Source organism: Moschus berezovskii, chromosome 19 (genome assembly GCF_049115385.1).
Source record: "Moschus berezovskii isolate FMDL1 chromosome 19, NW_MosBer_1.0, whole genome shotgun sequence".
In the NCBI taxonomy this organism is placed as follows: Eukaryota; Metazoa; Chordata; class Mammalia; order Artiodactyla; family Moschidae; genus Moschus; species Moschus berezovskii.
In genome coordinates this window covers 43,555,038-43,570,671 of record NC_142478.1, presented here as the reverse complement: position 1 = coordinate 43,570,671, position 15,634 = coordinate 43,555,038, and the positions used below count along the sequence as shown (strand labels likewise).

The window sequence follows — 15,634 nt, the reverse complement described above, 5'->3', positions numbered from 1 at the left end:
TAACAAATATATTATGTGTAGCTATTTCTATGTACCCAGGTTGCCGGATGAAAACATGACTATATTCTTCTTTATACTTTCCTGCATTCTCTAAATTTTATGCACTGTGTATGAGTGTGAATGAGCGTATGAGAGAAGGTTTCTGTATCTCTCCCAAGACCTCACCTATACAGGTGAAATAAAGTCCACAGAATCTGAAATAAGTGTATTAATTTAAAAGGCTTTTATTGAGTGCTGGATGAAAGTTACACACCTTAGAGGCATTAATGCTGATTGCAGCCATGAAACTAAAAGACGCTTACTCCTTGGAAGGAAAGTTATAACCAACCTAGATAGCATATTAAAAAGCAGAGATATTACTTTGCCAACAAAGGTTCGTCTAGTCAAGGCTATGGTTTTTCCAGTGGTCATGTATGGATGTGAGAGTTGGACTGTGAAGAAAGCTGATCGCCGAAGAATTGATGCTTTTGAACTGTGGTGTTGCAGAAGACTCTTGAGAGTCCCTTGGACTGCAAGGAGATCCAACCAGTCCATCCTAGAGGAGATCAGTCCTGGGTATTCATTGGAAGGACTGATGCTAAAGCTGAAACTCCAATACTTTGGCCACCTCATGCGTCGAGTTGACTCACTGGAAAAGACTCTGATTCTAGGAGGGATTGGGGGTGGGAGGAGACGGGGACGACAGAGAATGAGATGGCTGGATGGCATCACCAACTCAATGGACATGAGTTTGAGTGAACTCCGGGAGTTGGTGTTGGACAGGGAGGCCTGGTGTGCTGTGATTCATGGGGTCGCAAGGAGTCGGACACGACTGAGCGACTGAACTGAACTGAACTGTGTTACCTGAAAAGAAGCTATCTTTCTAAAGTTTGGAAGAAGGAAGCATCTTATGGGCAATTTTTTAAACCGATAAGTAAAACTATCACATCAACATTTTTACACTTAATTTGTTCAAAAAACCACATGCCTGATGCCTGCTATCTGACAAGATCCACAAATGAAATTGGAGGTGCAAAAATCCATAATCCTCTGTTCTGTCAACAGTTGTATTCAAGGGACCTGGTCCATTTGGGTAATATTCCTCCAAATGTAGGAAAATGTGGAATAAAAAGTTGACTTTTTTAATCTTTAAATTTATAGTAAAATTTAGTCCAAAATTATTTTTACAATTCATTTATTCTTACCTCCTGTGAATAATTTGAAAAAAATCATGACAACAATATGAAAACAACAGAACAGGTCCATTGGTGATAACTGTTTTATTTGGTACACTGAGGGTTAAGCAGGTAGGGTTTTTTTTGTCCCAAATGACAAGCAATCCAGGACAGAAAACAGGACCCTCTCTTATATGCTGCTTTTGGCTTCAGATACAAGAACCATTATCTCATCAAATGGGGAAGGTTGGGACTATTATCTCATCAAATGAGGTACAAGGATTGTGCCTCAGAAATGTTATCGAGGGCCACACCTCTCTGCTCTGGCTGATTTCATGCTCAGGCTGCAGAACAGCTATAGCATTACATGTAGACACACAACATCCAAAAGAAGAAAAAAACCCACCTCTCTTCTTACAACTCCCTACAAAGAGTGAGGAGACTTCCAGAATGTCTCCTCTGCCAGCTCCTTTCCCTCTTGCCTCCTTGCCTAGAACAGCCTCCCATTCCCCATTAGCTCACCTTGCAAAAGCAATGGGATTACCGGTAGATCATTCAGACTCAGTTTGGGCATAGTTGGCTTGCCCTGGTCCAGAAGAGGAACAGACACCTGAACAAGATGGGTTTCTATTGTGAAGAATGGGTAGCAGGTATTGGGTAGGCTAAGGGACCACGACAGTCTAATCGTAGAAGCAACACACCGGATGCAATTTACAGAACTCACACTGACGTCAGGGAACGTGCACCGGGACTCAGGATGGACTAGGACCAGGAATTCAGCCTTGTCCAGCTTAGTGCTATTGTGTATCTCCAAACGTTCAGGATGCTGTTTGATTTCCTCCTCCTCTTGATGCCTACAGGAGCAGCCAGCGGATGTATCTTCCAAGATGGAGTGAGTAGGGTGGGGTGGATGAGATGAATAGAAGGGCCAGTGCTGGAGCCTGGCCAGTGATGTCAAGCCTCAGGAAGAGGCAGTGACCCACAGATGACACGGGGCACATGGGAAAAAGGCCCAAGATGGCCAACAGGAGAAATAATGAAAGTGAGGTGCTAGAGCTGTCCAGAGCTGCCTCCCAAAACTCAGTTCGTTAGGATTTTTATAACACTTTAAAATCCAAGGCAAGAGAGGTGTGGCCAGAACTAGGATGAGGAACAATGTGGTGTTGACAGGAAGCAAAGTGAGGAAAGGGTACCATTTCAGTTCCTTTTTCCCTCCCCTAAGAACGTTCTTAATAGCTTTAAATGCACACTTTTCTTTTAGAGCTGCCCAATCAGGTCCAAGATTGAAGATAATGGTGGGGCAGGCTGAGTTTTTCATCGCCTCTGGTGAGTGTTCCTGCACCCTTGGATGGGGCTGGGACAGAAACAGCCCTCGGAAGTAAGGAACAAAGGTCATGCCAAATTCCTCTACGGTATGCTCTTAACAAAAGCTGCTACGCGCACCACAGAGTGTCCAGATTTTACTTTCAAGAATAAAAGACCTGACTTCCCTCGTGGTCCAGTGGATAAGAAGCCACACTTACCAGGTCGCTCAGTGGTAAAGAATCCACCTGCCAATGCAGGAGACTCAAGTTGGACCCCTGGGTGGGGAAGGTCACCTGGAGGAAGAAATGGCAACCCATTTGAGTATTCTTGCTGGGAAAAATGTAACGGATGGAGGAGCCTGGTGGGCTATAGTTCATGGGCTGGGAAAGAGTTAGATGCTACTGAGCCCACACAGCCAATGCAGGGGATACAGTTTTCCCTGGTCTGGGAAGATCTCACATGCTGCAGAGCATCTATGTCCCTGCACCACAACTTCTACTGAGCCTGCGCCCTCAAGCAGCAACTACTGAAACAAGAGAGCCTAGAGCCCATGCTTCGCAACAAGAGAATGAGAAGCCTGAGCATCGTCTCAAAGAGTAGCCCCTGCTTGCCGCAACTAGAGAAAGCCTTTGTGAAGCAACCGAGACCCAGCGCAGTCAGAAATAAAACTAAAAGAATAAACATTAAAGAAAAGAATAAAAGACTTTTTATGACCAAGGACATGGTAAGGGAGGGTGGTGCTTTGCAGGCTATGTATGACCCAGACCTTGTCTTTATAATAAAGTCGTAACAGATGAGACCAATCCCTGGAATACCAGATACTGTCCAAGACTGGCAGTCCTGTGGGGTACCTGCTTTCAATAAACAGAGAGAAACTGCAGAGCTGCAAATCAGGAGTCTGCGCACACTCCATGGTGGAGAAGGATGAACCAGTGAGAACACTGAATCCACCATTTTAATGGTAAAAATCTGAAGGAAAAAAACAAGTTTTGACTTCTACCACCTTTCCCTTACCTCTGTGAAATTTCATCACGTCTCCACTCACAGCTAGTATCCCACCAAGGCTAGAAACCTATGCAAGAAAAATTGATAATGCAAACTAAAATGGGCCCAGAAGAAATATTTTGAACTATTTATATTCGTGGAGCTACATTTGCCTTTTTGAGTCTCCAGTGGTCCTCCCTCAAACAAGTCTGAGGTGAAGCACTCAGAGTCTGCTGCTCACGCAGGACACGTAGGAGGCAGTCGGATCTCAGCTTTTTTTGCTGTTTTTTTTTTTTTTTTTTTTTTAAGCTGTGGAGCCAGCGTTATAAGGCTAAGGTCCTTCACACCCCCAGGCTGGAGTGCTCACGGAGACCAGGTGGGGCCGAAAGGTAAGTGAACTCAGGTACCATGGTTAAGTTCTCCCTTCCCCACATCAAACATCGTCTGCCATTGGTATCAGACTAGGATGTGGTCTGTTAAAATCAGGAGTGCAGTCCCTTGCTATAAAATGGCGTAAATTCCTAAACCCATGTAGTGAATTCCACGTGCTTTTTAATTTCACGTGCAACTTTTTATGTAACTATGGAAATGGTGGCCCAAGACGCCAAACAGCAAATTATACGACCAAATTTTTAAAACAAATTAAAAAGAAAACTCACAAAAGCAAGCCCATACGGCAGATGTACCAGTACCCCGGGAGTGAAGAGAGTCCACTCAGCCCCACAGAGCCGCGACCCGGTGCTCCCCCAGCGCACACCTCCGGTGGACGAGCCCGCGCACCTGCACAGGCAGAACCCAAGTTCAGGGGCTTTGTCTCCAAACAACAAAGACCCGCCCTGCAGCTCTCCAGCCGCTTCCAGCTGACCCCTGCAGCCTCGGGAACCCCCGCGCCCCGCAGAGCCGCGCGCCCCCGCCCCGCCCCCACGGGCCGCCGTGCCCCCCGCGGCCCGCCCCCCAGAGCGCCACGACCACCATCCCGCCTCCATTGCGGGCCCCGCCCCGGCCCCGCCCCCAGCGCCCCTGCCTCGACCTTCGCGGCCCACCTGAGCCGCCACCCGCCTGGCCCCGCTCCGCTTTAAGCGCTGCGCCCCTCCCGCGCTGGGTCCCCTTTACGCGTCGTGCCGCACCCCGCAGAGGCTCCCGGCCCCTTTAAGCGCCGCGCCCCCACCCACCCCCGAGACCCCCGCCTCCCGCGCCCCGCCCCGGCGCCGGCCCCCGCCCCCCGGTTCCGGGGCCGGGCGGGGTCCCGGGGCCAATGGCGGCCGCGCGGCGGCCGCGCTCCTCCCGCGCTCCTCCCGCGCCGGCGGCGGCTCCTCCCGCGGGGAGAACTGTCAGCGCGCGGCGGCGGCGGGCCAGCCCCGTCATATGACCGGCCGGCGGTCCCGGCGCCGAGCGCAGCTCCCCGCGCCGCGATGGCCCCGCCGCCGCCGCCCCCGGCCGCGCGCTGAGCCGGGCCGAGGCCGCGGAGCCGCAGCCGCAGCGGAGCCGCAGCGCCATGGCCCCGACCCTGCTGCAGAGGCTCTTCAACAGGAAGGGCGGCGGCGGCTCCGCGGCGGCGGCTGCCCCGGGCCGGGCGCCCCGGGAGGGGCCGGCCTTCAGGTGAGGGGCCGGGGCCAGCGGGCGGGGGGCGGGGGAAAGGGAAAGGGGCCGGGGTCTCCCAGCCGCCGCCGCCGGCCCCGGAGCCCCCGCCCCTGGCTCTGCGGGCCCCGGTCGGCGCGGTCACGGGCCCGCTTCCCGCCCGCGCTTGCCGGGGCTCCCAGGGTGCCGCCCGGGGGTCTGGGGGCCGCGCTGGCGGCCGGGGCGCCGCTTCAGCCCTATTGTGTCCGCGACTCTGCTCTGAACTTGGAAGCGCGCGGCGGCACCAGCGCGGCGCCCTCCTCCTCCCTGGCCCGGGGGCCGGTTCGCCGACGCGTGGATGGGAGCGTGTCGTTTCCCCGCCGTGGGGGGCCGGCGGCGCGTGGCGTGTGCGGGGCCCGAGATGCTCTAGGAAGTGGCCGAGGGAGGCGGGCCCACAAAGCTGGGGCGTGCGTGCTCGGACCTGCCCTCCCTACACGCGCCCCCGGAGACGCGCCGCTCGCCCGGGGGGCGCGCTGGCAGCTTGGGTACCTTAGGTTGATTTCTCTGGGACGTTTCCCCGACAACCTCGTCCTGCGGCTGCGACCGTAATTCCCATTTTACAGCCGGGCAGACGTAAAGTCGCAGAGAACCGAGCAGCTTGTCTGGTGTCTGAACTTGCATTTCACCCGAGCTGTGTGACCAGACAGTCCAGTCTGAAATCTCTAGGCTCGTCTGCTTTCAAGGGCTCTTTTAAAAGAGGCCTTCTTATATTGCCTTTCAGCACGCTTACGTTGAGAAATTCATTTCTTTCCCCGTAACTGTTGTTTTCCAGCAAGTATTTTAGTGAGCATCTATTTCCAATTGTGACACTTTCGGCTAAAATGTCTTGCAAAAAGAGTTTAAAGTCTTCCTCTTTGTGCACCAGGTCTAGACCTAGTGTAAGAAGCCTTTTAAAAGAAACTTTGAATACATTTTGGACTAAGTTTTATGCTCTAGATTTTGCTTTTCTTAAATTCCACTCACTGAAAGCACACAAAGCCCCTGGTTGCAGTTATGTTAGTATTACCAGCATTTAGCGTCTGTGGTGTGTGTGTCGGTGTGTGCTGTTTTTGGAAGGTAGATTGTGAAGACTTGACACACCTTGGTTAAATTCTGCTGTGTTCTGCAGGTGAACTGAATCGTTACAATTCTAGTAGGGCATTCTACCCCTTTCACTGCTGTGGGTCCTAGTGATGCTCTGTTGCTTCTGGGAACGGTAGAATTACTTCAGGCTCAGGGTGTGTAATTTCTTCTCTTCTTCCCAGTAACCCAGACTTGGTGGGGGGGGGACAAAGCCTGGAGGGAACAGGGCATGAGTTACAGCTGTCTTTGCTTGAGCAGTCCTTGTCTAGGGTGTGAGAGCCCCAAATTCCTGGCCATGGTTTGCCATGCTCTCTGCTCACTTGCCCACCAGTGTTTCCCTCCATCCACAACTGCAATGGAGTGCATTTTGAACCAAAAAATACTGTGTCTATATTTAGGCCCTGGCCATATTAGGGAAACTGATTCTAACTTAGTGGGAACGTTTTCAGTATAGTGTTCTGACTTCCTGTCAGTGTCTAGTGAAGAACAAAAAATTGGGCCAAGGACTGGTTATGGGTTTTGTCTTTGTTGACTGCTTTAGGATTTTCTGTATGTTTTCGAGGTAAATGTGTGATCGCAGGACCCTTCAGCAGTGTGTCTGCTGTGGGCTCACCTTGGAAACGTGAAGTAAAGACTCAGGAAGATGAGGGCAAATCAACCATGACACGTCACATTGACCCGGGGCGCCTGGGCAAGTCTTTCCTCCTGCTTTCTCACCTGACTTAACTCTCAGATGCTGTGAAGCCGTCCTGGAAAAGCCTCCTGGAAAATGTCCCCCTCCTGCTCTGTATGAGGTTTAACCAAATAGGAGCTGGATTGTGCTTTCAGGGGAACGGGTACCTCAGACAGGCGATGAGCTGCCCTTAGGGGCTCTGTAGTTATATGGATTTCCAGAAGGTAAGGTGTAAACCTTACCTTAAAACTCTAGCACACCTAATGTGAATTTAGTATTTTTCAGTGCATTTAATTACAGGAGATAACTTGTAGATCTTGAGAAGGAAAGGAAGATTCAGGTGGGGTTTGGGGGCAGTTTTGTAGCTTAGATTCCTATATATTTGGGGGAAAACCTAAGTAAAAAGTTTATATGCATATTTTTGTTTTGGAGGTTTTCTATGCCTTCTTGCAGTGATGGACTTCCGCTAGTTATTTTAAACTTTTCCCCACTCCTCCGTGGTCTTGCTCTGGATAGTGCTCTATTAACCCTGGGCCTCGCCACGTCCCTGACTTCCCACCCGTCTTTATGTCCTTCCAGTTCTCTGGAATTTATTAGAGAGGAACTTTGAGGACCAGGGTAAGTAGCTTACCTTGCAGGTCTTTTTCAGGTCTTTGTACTTCCTGGGGTTCCACCTGCAAACAATCATCACATTTGAGATTCCTTCTTACATGTATTTCTTTGAGGATCTTGACAGGAAGCCCTTTTCATAACTTTGAGGAAAGAGCTTGCTAGGAAAACAGGAAAAGAATCAGAAGAGATTGAATCTATGTTTGAGAGAAGGAATTATGATTATGGTTTTTGTGAAGTGTAAGCTCCATTTAAAGTTATAAAGTTGCATTATGGTCTTGAAATTTGAAAGAATTCTTCTTTTTTGCTTTCACTTTTAACTAATTCTCACACACACATGCTTTTGAATTTTTTCCAGAAGGATAAATTAGAACAAAATGAGGTTATGTGTCTGGAAGCTCAAATAAGAAATAGAATTGGGTTCCTGGTTGCCTTGCATCTCAGGTCAGCATGTTCATTTTAGGAACTTTTAAAAGCCAAGATGTGTCCACCAACTTCTTGCATGTCTGGTTCAAGTTTGAAATTTTATCTTTTTTTTAATTGTTTCTGGTAAATTAGTGGACCAGTTTCCACCTCAGATGTGTGTGCAAGATGGAGGAGGAAAAGATCATGGGTTATCCAGTGTCTTATTTGGGACCAGGTAGATGAAGTAATGGAGAAGGAAATGGCAACCCACTCCAGTATTCTCGCCTGGAGAATCCCAGGGACGGGGGAGCCTGGTGTGCTTCCGTCTATGGGGTCACACAGAGTTGGACACGACTGAAGTGACTTGGCAGCAGCAGATGAAGTAAGCATGTGTGTCCCCTGGGACTTGAGGGGTCAAGAGAGCGTCTCAGCCGCTTGGCCGCTGTCTGTGGAAGTGCTGGGAAGAGACCCCACCCCACACCCCTCCAGTCCTGAATATTTGAGGTCACATTGCCTACTTCATGCTAATCCACCTCTTCCACGTTTAAGTCACCTGCTCCAGGGTTGGTATAATTTAATCCACTTATCGTTATCTGAGAGGTTCTGATGCTTAGCTCCTGGGTGTGTGACTTTGAGTTCCACCTGTACATACCGGGGTAGGACATCTAAGGACAGCAGGTCCTATACCGACATGCATCAGCAGCAGAGAACACACTGGAAACTGTAACAGGAAGATAATTCAGATGCTGATAAGGAGCACACTCTTGCGTTAAGTACCTCACTGAGGACTCACTGTTCTCATCCTCACTGTGACTGAGGGCCTGGCCAGGAGTTACTCTTCCCTCTAGCAGGAGGGCTTCCCCCTGCCCGCCCGCCAGCTCCCAGGGCGCTAGCATCTAATGAGATTTTCCTGGGGTAAGGGAGGAATATTCTGGAAAAAACATAGATAGCTCCACTACACCACATTTTTTAAGATCTTTTTAGTAAGACACGTGACACATAAATCATGTGATTCATCTGTATACCCACCCCACCACATCACCTGGCCCTGAGCTGGGCCCTGGAGGGTGTTAAGAATTGGGGGTCAGAGTCCAGCTCATATGGTGGGTTCCGCTCAAATCGCTTGGAGGACCAGTCAAGGAGGTCATCGGTTTCATCCTGCTTTGTGCCACCCTGTGTGCATGGGGACCCCTGTGTCTCTCCCTTTCTCTGGGCCTCGGCTTTTGACATTTGTCAGTAAGGTAATTGCGCCCTTCCTGTGTAATAAGGTTGCAATAGGGAGGTAATATATTTGAAAATTTTGTGAAAAGAGTAAAATGCAGAACAGAATGATTCTAAGTATTACCAAGGGCCTCTTAACTCATCAGTATCACTCATATTGAGGCTTTACAAAAACAACTGTTTTTCAGAGGCTGATTTCTCCTTTCCTTAGTTGGGGTACTTGAGACCGAGTTGAAGCAACTTGTTATTACTTCTCTTTTTTACCTCGATGGTGTTGGTCATGAAACAGATTGAATTTTCAGAGGAGTGCGAAGACCCTCATCAGACCTGGATGAAGGTGACTGGGCGGTCAGGACTGGCTTTAGGAGTGTGGTGTGTTTTTCAGAATTATTTGCAAGTTTTTCCTATCAAGAATAAAATGTTATTTAAGTGGAAAGGAAAAATTTGTTAGGTGAAGTGATACAACTGGATGGCGGATGGCACTCTGCAGCTGCCAAGTCTTTATTGTTTTACTCTATGAACACATGTACACGTGTATTTATATGTGTACATGTATGTGTATGTACACATGCAAAGGTATTCTCTAGAAAAAGTAAAAGCAATATAAACTTGTGAATGATATTGAAGGTTGGTGTGGGACCACACACGTGGGAAGAGGGTGAGCAGCCCTGCCACCAGGATTTTAACAGCAGTGGTCAACCAGTGGGTGGAATTTTTATTTGATTCTTCTCTGTTTTATATTTGGTTGGTATTTTGGGTTTTGTGCTAATGGATTTGTGTTACTTCTGTGATTTAAGTTATTTTAAATGTTAAGTAGGCTCTGGGGTATTTTCCATTGTGAGGTAGGGATTAAGTGTAAGATTTGCTGAGAAACCCAATTTGGATAAAAAGTCTTTATAGATTTTCTCGTCTTTGCTAAAATAACTGGTAGTTCCTGTTATTAAGAGTAATATGCTGTGAGTTTTAATGTACTTAACACCTAAGTTCTTGATGATCCTTAGGATGCCAGTTTAATTGGTGAAGTTGATAATCGAAGGCGATATTTGTGTGTACAGTTTTTGCTAGTGGGGCAAGGTTCCTGCCTCCCCCAACGTCAGCCAGCATGGTGTCCACCAGGGCTCAGGAGCTGCAGCCAGGTCCCCAGGTGATCACCTGCATCAAGAGAGATCTAACTAAGATTTATTTGAAGTGTGTTTGGAAAAAGGTAACACAACTTTTTAGATTTGGGGGAAGCTTGAGTAAGTTTAAGGGGCTGGAATTGGATGTTTTTAAAGCTGAGAGACGTATTACAATTTTAAGTTCTGAATGTGAATTGGTCGTGTTCAGTTCAGTTTAGTCGTGTTATATGTTGTCATTTGATTTAGCAGGTGGTCTCGAGAGATGGGCCAGGCACACGGTCTTTTAAAGCACAGAGGATAGAGCTAAAGAGGGGCTGATTTCTGCCCCCATGGATTTGGGTTGTGTTTCCCATGGTCTGCCCATCAGATCAGCCTGAGGAAGCGCCTGCAGTTGTTTTTCCTTGGCAAAGGAAGTAGTAAAATACTGTCCTTGTGCTCCTGAGATGATCTGGCTGTTGGTGTGAACTCCTGGTGGGTGAATCTGATTTGAGAACTGGTGCTGTGCGATTTCCCCAGACACTGTTTTTCTTGGTGTGGGCACAAAAGAACACATGTTTTATCCTGATTGTCCAAGTCCCTTGCTGGCATGAACGATCAGGCCTGCACCATGAGATCACGGTCCTTGGCTGTAAAAGTGAGTCTTTCCCTTTGTGGATAAGAATGCTGAAATATCTGGTGAGTTCCTACTTACCAAGTGTTCTCCTTATCTCAGGTTTGTGAGAAATGATTATTATGTAAAAGAGGAAAAACAGGATGGACTTTTCCAGCTAACTGGGCATGTAATGGTGACTTCCCTCAGCCCCACCCCGTCTGCAAGTGGAACATCCATGACTCACCGCTCAGGCCCACAGACACTCTTTTGCAGCATGTGCTGGTGGGGGCAGCATGGGGGTGCAAGGGGGTGGGCTGCCGTCCCTCTGTGTTCAGCAAGAAGTGTCCAGCTGCCTCTGTGATGGACTCCTGGGAAGGACAATGTGCCATCTCACACATCATGCTGTTTTTCTTATTGCACTTTATGTTTGTGCCAAAATAACACAATATATTAAGTGCAATAAACGCAGCCATTAATACTCTGATGTTTTGGGTATGTGTTAGATGACAGGTGCTTTCTGTTACGTAAGTTTTCAGTATTAGTGTGAGTCTGGGTCCCCCGCGATCATGTTTCTCTCTCTTTAACTATGTTCTTTTCATTCATAGATAACGTTTGGAATATTTTTCTAGTTATTCCCTGAATCTTGCTTCATATGTAGATCATGCTCTGGAATTTGCACCCAGTGATGTGTTATGAAGAGATAGGTACCTGCTTTATGAAGATGGTTTTATCACCACACTTAATACATTTTCATCATCATATAAGAGCATTTATGTATTTGAGGTATTACACCTTTAAATCAGTGACCACTAGTGTCTGATTATTCATGGATATCTACTTGAAAATGACCACCAGTTCATACAGAGCGGTCACTGGGACAGTAGAAATTCATCCTCTGGAAGTGATGGGGGTTGAGGGGAAACCTGCATTTCTGGTGGGAACCTCAGCCTAGTTTCTATAGTGAGGATAGTTGTATGTTGGATATTAATAACGTAACCACGCATCCATCACATGTGGACAACCTAAGTAAACGGGGTGTTGATGATAGAGGGATTTTTCTAGGGAAATTGATAGTCCATTTATTTGAATATACCCTAGGTTACATTGTGTAATCCAGCAGTCCCCAACCTTTTTGACACCAGGGATGGGATTCGTAGAAGACAGTTTTTCCACAGACCAGGGGAGTATAGGATGGTTTGGGGATGATTCAAGCTCATTACATTTATTGTACACTTTATTTCTATTATTATTACATCAGTTCAACCTCAGATCATTAGACATTAGATCCGGGAAATTGGGGATATCAGTAATGGATATCAGTAGAAATGGAACATATACATGAATTTACTTGACAATTTAGCACAACCCAAGAAATATACTAACTTTAGAAGTATCTGGTTTCCCTTGAAGAAAGTGTACTCGAGACCCTGTAATGCTAAATGCTACACTGCTAAGATTTACTTGTCAAACAATCACTGTTTCATTTTATTTGTGACCTACTCTGACAAGAATGTGTGTGTTTAAATGTTGTATCCATGGAACTTTTCACAGAACATATTTTCATTTATTTTGATGGTTTAACAAACAGAAAACTAGCATTTGCTTACAAGTACACATATGTCAGTTAGATGGAATTTGGATTTTTGCATTTCACTGGTGAATTTTGCTCACTAAACTTTTTGTTCAGTTGTCATGGCAACTGTGTTTCTTCACAAGCTGGAGACAAGTTAGACATTAACCTGCATATTCCTCAGAGATGAAACAGGTGTTGCTTTAGGACGTGTTAGGAAGAAGCAGCAAAATCACCAGTCTAATCAGTTCTGCCTTTAACACCTTACACTTACTTCAGATTGCCAACTATCTTTCCCTGGTGTACCCAGAAAATTGAGCATTTTCTTCTGTCGTATGGTTGAAACCTTTGGAGGAATGGGAAGACTTTAGTGTGTTTGATTTCATCTAGCTCTTATTTGACTATCCTCATTTACACAAGTTCTAGTCTAAAACAGGATTGAGAAATAGTACCAAAAATGTCATTTAGCCAATTTAAGCATACATTTGAGTCACTGCATGAAACCAGAAAACAGCCATGTTGTGGTTAGATACGGGAATTCTTCCGACCCTAGCCCACCTGTCGTAGTTGTAGTGCTTCTTGCAGGGCTTGGCAGGAAGTTGTACTTAAATGCTTGTTAGAGGAATGAATGAATGAGAATTTTGCAAGCAGATGATCCGTAAAGATTCTCTGGAATTCCAGAACCTGATCTCTTAATATACTATGTTTTTTTCTTGATCATTCTGATATGCGTTTCGTCATTTGTCAAAGGACTCTTGTTATAGACAATGCAGTTTCCTTCTTTCCATTAATATGAATGAATTCTTTTTCTGACATAAAAATAATGAGGTAAATAAATACTCTAAAGGAACGTGCCCTCTCCTTAAAAAAGAAACATACAAAAGACACTTAAGGGACTTCACTGGTGGCTCAGTGATAAAGAATCTGCCAGCCAATGCAAGAGACATGGGTTTGATCCTGGATCTGGGAAGATCCCACGTGCCACGGAGCAGCTAAGCCTATGCACCACAGCTGTTGAGCCTGCGCTCTAGAGCCCACAACTGCTGAAGCCTGTGCGCCCTGGAGCCCATGCTCCACAAAAGAGAAGCCTTGACAGTAAGCCCACACGCTGCCACTAGAGCACAGTCACCACTGTGCAACACTCACCACAACGAGTGAAAGTCCGTGTAGCAACGAAGACCCAGTGCAGCCAAAACTAAAAACAAGTAAATAAAATGATCAAAATGACATTTAAATAATACATCTGAGACTTAGTTATGAAACTTCATAGCTGTTGAAAGCAGCCTATAGGAAAAGTATTTAATAATACCTGTAAACCTGTGAAATTACTAGCAAACTGTTTACAATAAAACTGTTCTATGCTATTTAGCATTATTAAATTTTTGTGTGGCTTAGTAAAACTGAAATATATTATAGAATGAAATTAGCTAAGTGGCTCTTTCAAACAGAAGATACAGCACGTGTGCTCAGTCACTTCAGTCGTGTCTGACTCTTTGTGAACCTGTGGACTATAGCCCACCAGGACCCTCTGTCCCTGGGATTCTCCAGGCAAAAATACTGGAGTGGGTTGCCATCCCTTCCTCCAAGGGGTCTCCCCAACCCAGGGATGGAACCTGAGTCTCCTGTGCCTTCTGCATTGCAGGTGGATTCTTTACCACTGAGCCACTGGGGAACTTAATTCTAAAAACACTGTTGGTATTCTGAATCCTCAGAGATGGTGTCTGCAGGCTGCAGGAAGTAAGTGCTTTAGGAAAAAAGATGGCATCTTTGCATTCCATGCATGTTGTTTCCAGCTGAAAAACCCATTTAAAATGGGTTTATAAACCTGGCATGCCCTTTAGGAAGAGATGGCCCAGACTGATATGTTATTGGCGATGGCCTCGGTGAGTGGGGAGGGAAGCCACGAGCAAACATTTCCCTGGCTTAGCAGGCAGTGCTGTTTGCTTTAGGCTGGTGCACTGGTTGCCAGGGCCGCACAAGCCCGCAGAGGGCCGGGAAAGCTGCCTGGTCCCTTCCGTGTGTGCAGGGCCCCGTGGAGACCCTAGGAACACCCTGACCTGGAACACTGTGTGCCACTTAGTGCCACGAGCTCCTGAGAAACAGCTCACAGATTAAATTACGATTGTGTTCAAGGTTAACTTTTAAATGCACCTGATTAAAAATCAAACAGTATAAAATGGTATACATTGAAATACAAGATTCTCACTTCACACCCCTAATCTCTGTTTCCAAAGGCTACCCTTATTATTTCCAAAAGCTACCCTTATTATTTTTTATACTTTTATTTCTTTTTATTTTTGGCTGTGCTGGGTGTTTGTTGCAGCATGGGTTTTCTCTAGTTGTAGCAAGCAGGGGCTACTCTTCATTATAGTGTGTGGGCTTCTCATTGTGGTGACTTTTCTTGTGGCAGAGCACGGGCTCCGGCGTGCTCTGGATTCAGTAGTTGCAGCATGCGGGCTCAGTGTGTGCGGATTCCTGGGCTCTAGTTGCACAGGCTCAGTAGCTGTGGCACGTGGGTTTAGCTGGTGCTTGGCATGCAGAATCTTCCCAGACCAGGAATCACACCCGTGTCATGGGTAAAGAACCCATGGCAGATGGGTTCTTTACCACTGAGCCACCAGGGAAGTCCAGGCTACCCTTATTATACCAGTTGCTTTTAGTTTATCCTTCTGGAAATATTCTGTGCAGACGCAAGAGAAAACATCATCTTTCATTCACAGAAATGGTAGTTGCTGTACACACCGTCCAGCATGTCGGTAATGCCTGCCTAGTTTCCGCTGACTGAATGCACATAGAAGACTTTATTTAACCCAGTGGTTCTCCAGGCTGGCTGGGCATTACAGGGCCCCAGAAAGATGTAAATGCCCAGACCATTCTCTGAGATTCCAGTGTCATTAACCCTGGCTGTCTATGGTCTGTCTTTATGAACACCCTACTCGGGTACTTTTAGCGGGCAGTCGAGTACACAGCCCTCTATTGATGAATGTTTAGATTGTTTTCAGTCTGTCTTTTTTATTAGAGACGGTGAACGTCCTGGTCAGAAGATGTTTATGCAGAAGCTCAAGTATCTTTCTAGGGTTAGGATCTAGGGTGGAATTTCTGCCAAATCATTCTCCGGAGATGCTGCAGCTGCCTACGCTCCTAGCCATGGAACTGTGTGTGACACTAGAGCGGCTGTCTAGTGGAAGTGATTGAAAGTGCCCTGAAGAAACGTGCTCGTGGGTGGACTGTACCTTCTACCTGGGAGTTATTGACCCCCTGTCTAGCTTGTGCTTTGGGGCCCGAATGATTTTAAAAGAAAAATGTTCTCTGCGTGGAGGTGTT

General features: G+C 46.9%; 1 protein-coding gene and 1 long non-coding RNA gene across 4 annotated transcripts in view; one reads left to right on the top strand and one right to left on the bottom strand.

Moving 5' to 3' along the window:
- Positions 1-227: 227 nt before the first annotated feature.
- Positions 228-4,584, bottom strand: LOC148774859 (uncharacterized). The gene is made up of 4 exons (XR_016035323.1): positions 4,487-4,584; positions 4,103-4,223; positions 2,678-2,752; positions 228-646 (listed from the first exon to the last, which is right to left on the bottom strand). It is a non-coding gene; the product is annotated as an uncharacterized LOC148774859 (long non-coding RNA).
- FNIP2 (folliculin interacting protein 2) overlaps positions 3,812-15,634 on the top strand; it is a 121,209-nt gene continuing 109,386 nt past the window's right edge. The window contains exon 1 of one of the 3 annotated variants that reach the window (XM_088828048.1): positions 3,812-3,832. Coding sequence is in view for 2 of the 3 variants with exons in the window: in XM_055405711.2 (XP_055261686.2) it covers positions 4,939-5,042 (104 nt within the window). In the remaining variant the exon portion in view is untranslated. Of the gene's footprint in view, positions 3,833-4,697; positions 5,043-15,634 lie in introns of those variants that run through there. The other 2 variants (XM_055405711.2, XM_055405714.2) reach the window with 2 other exon arrangements.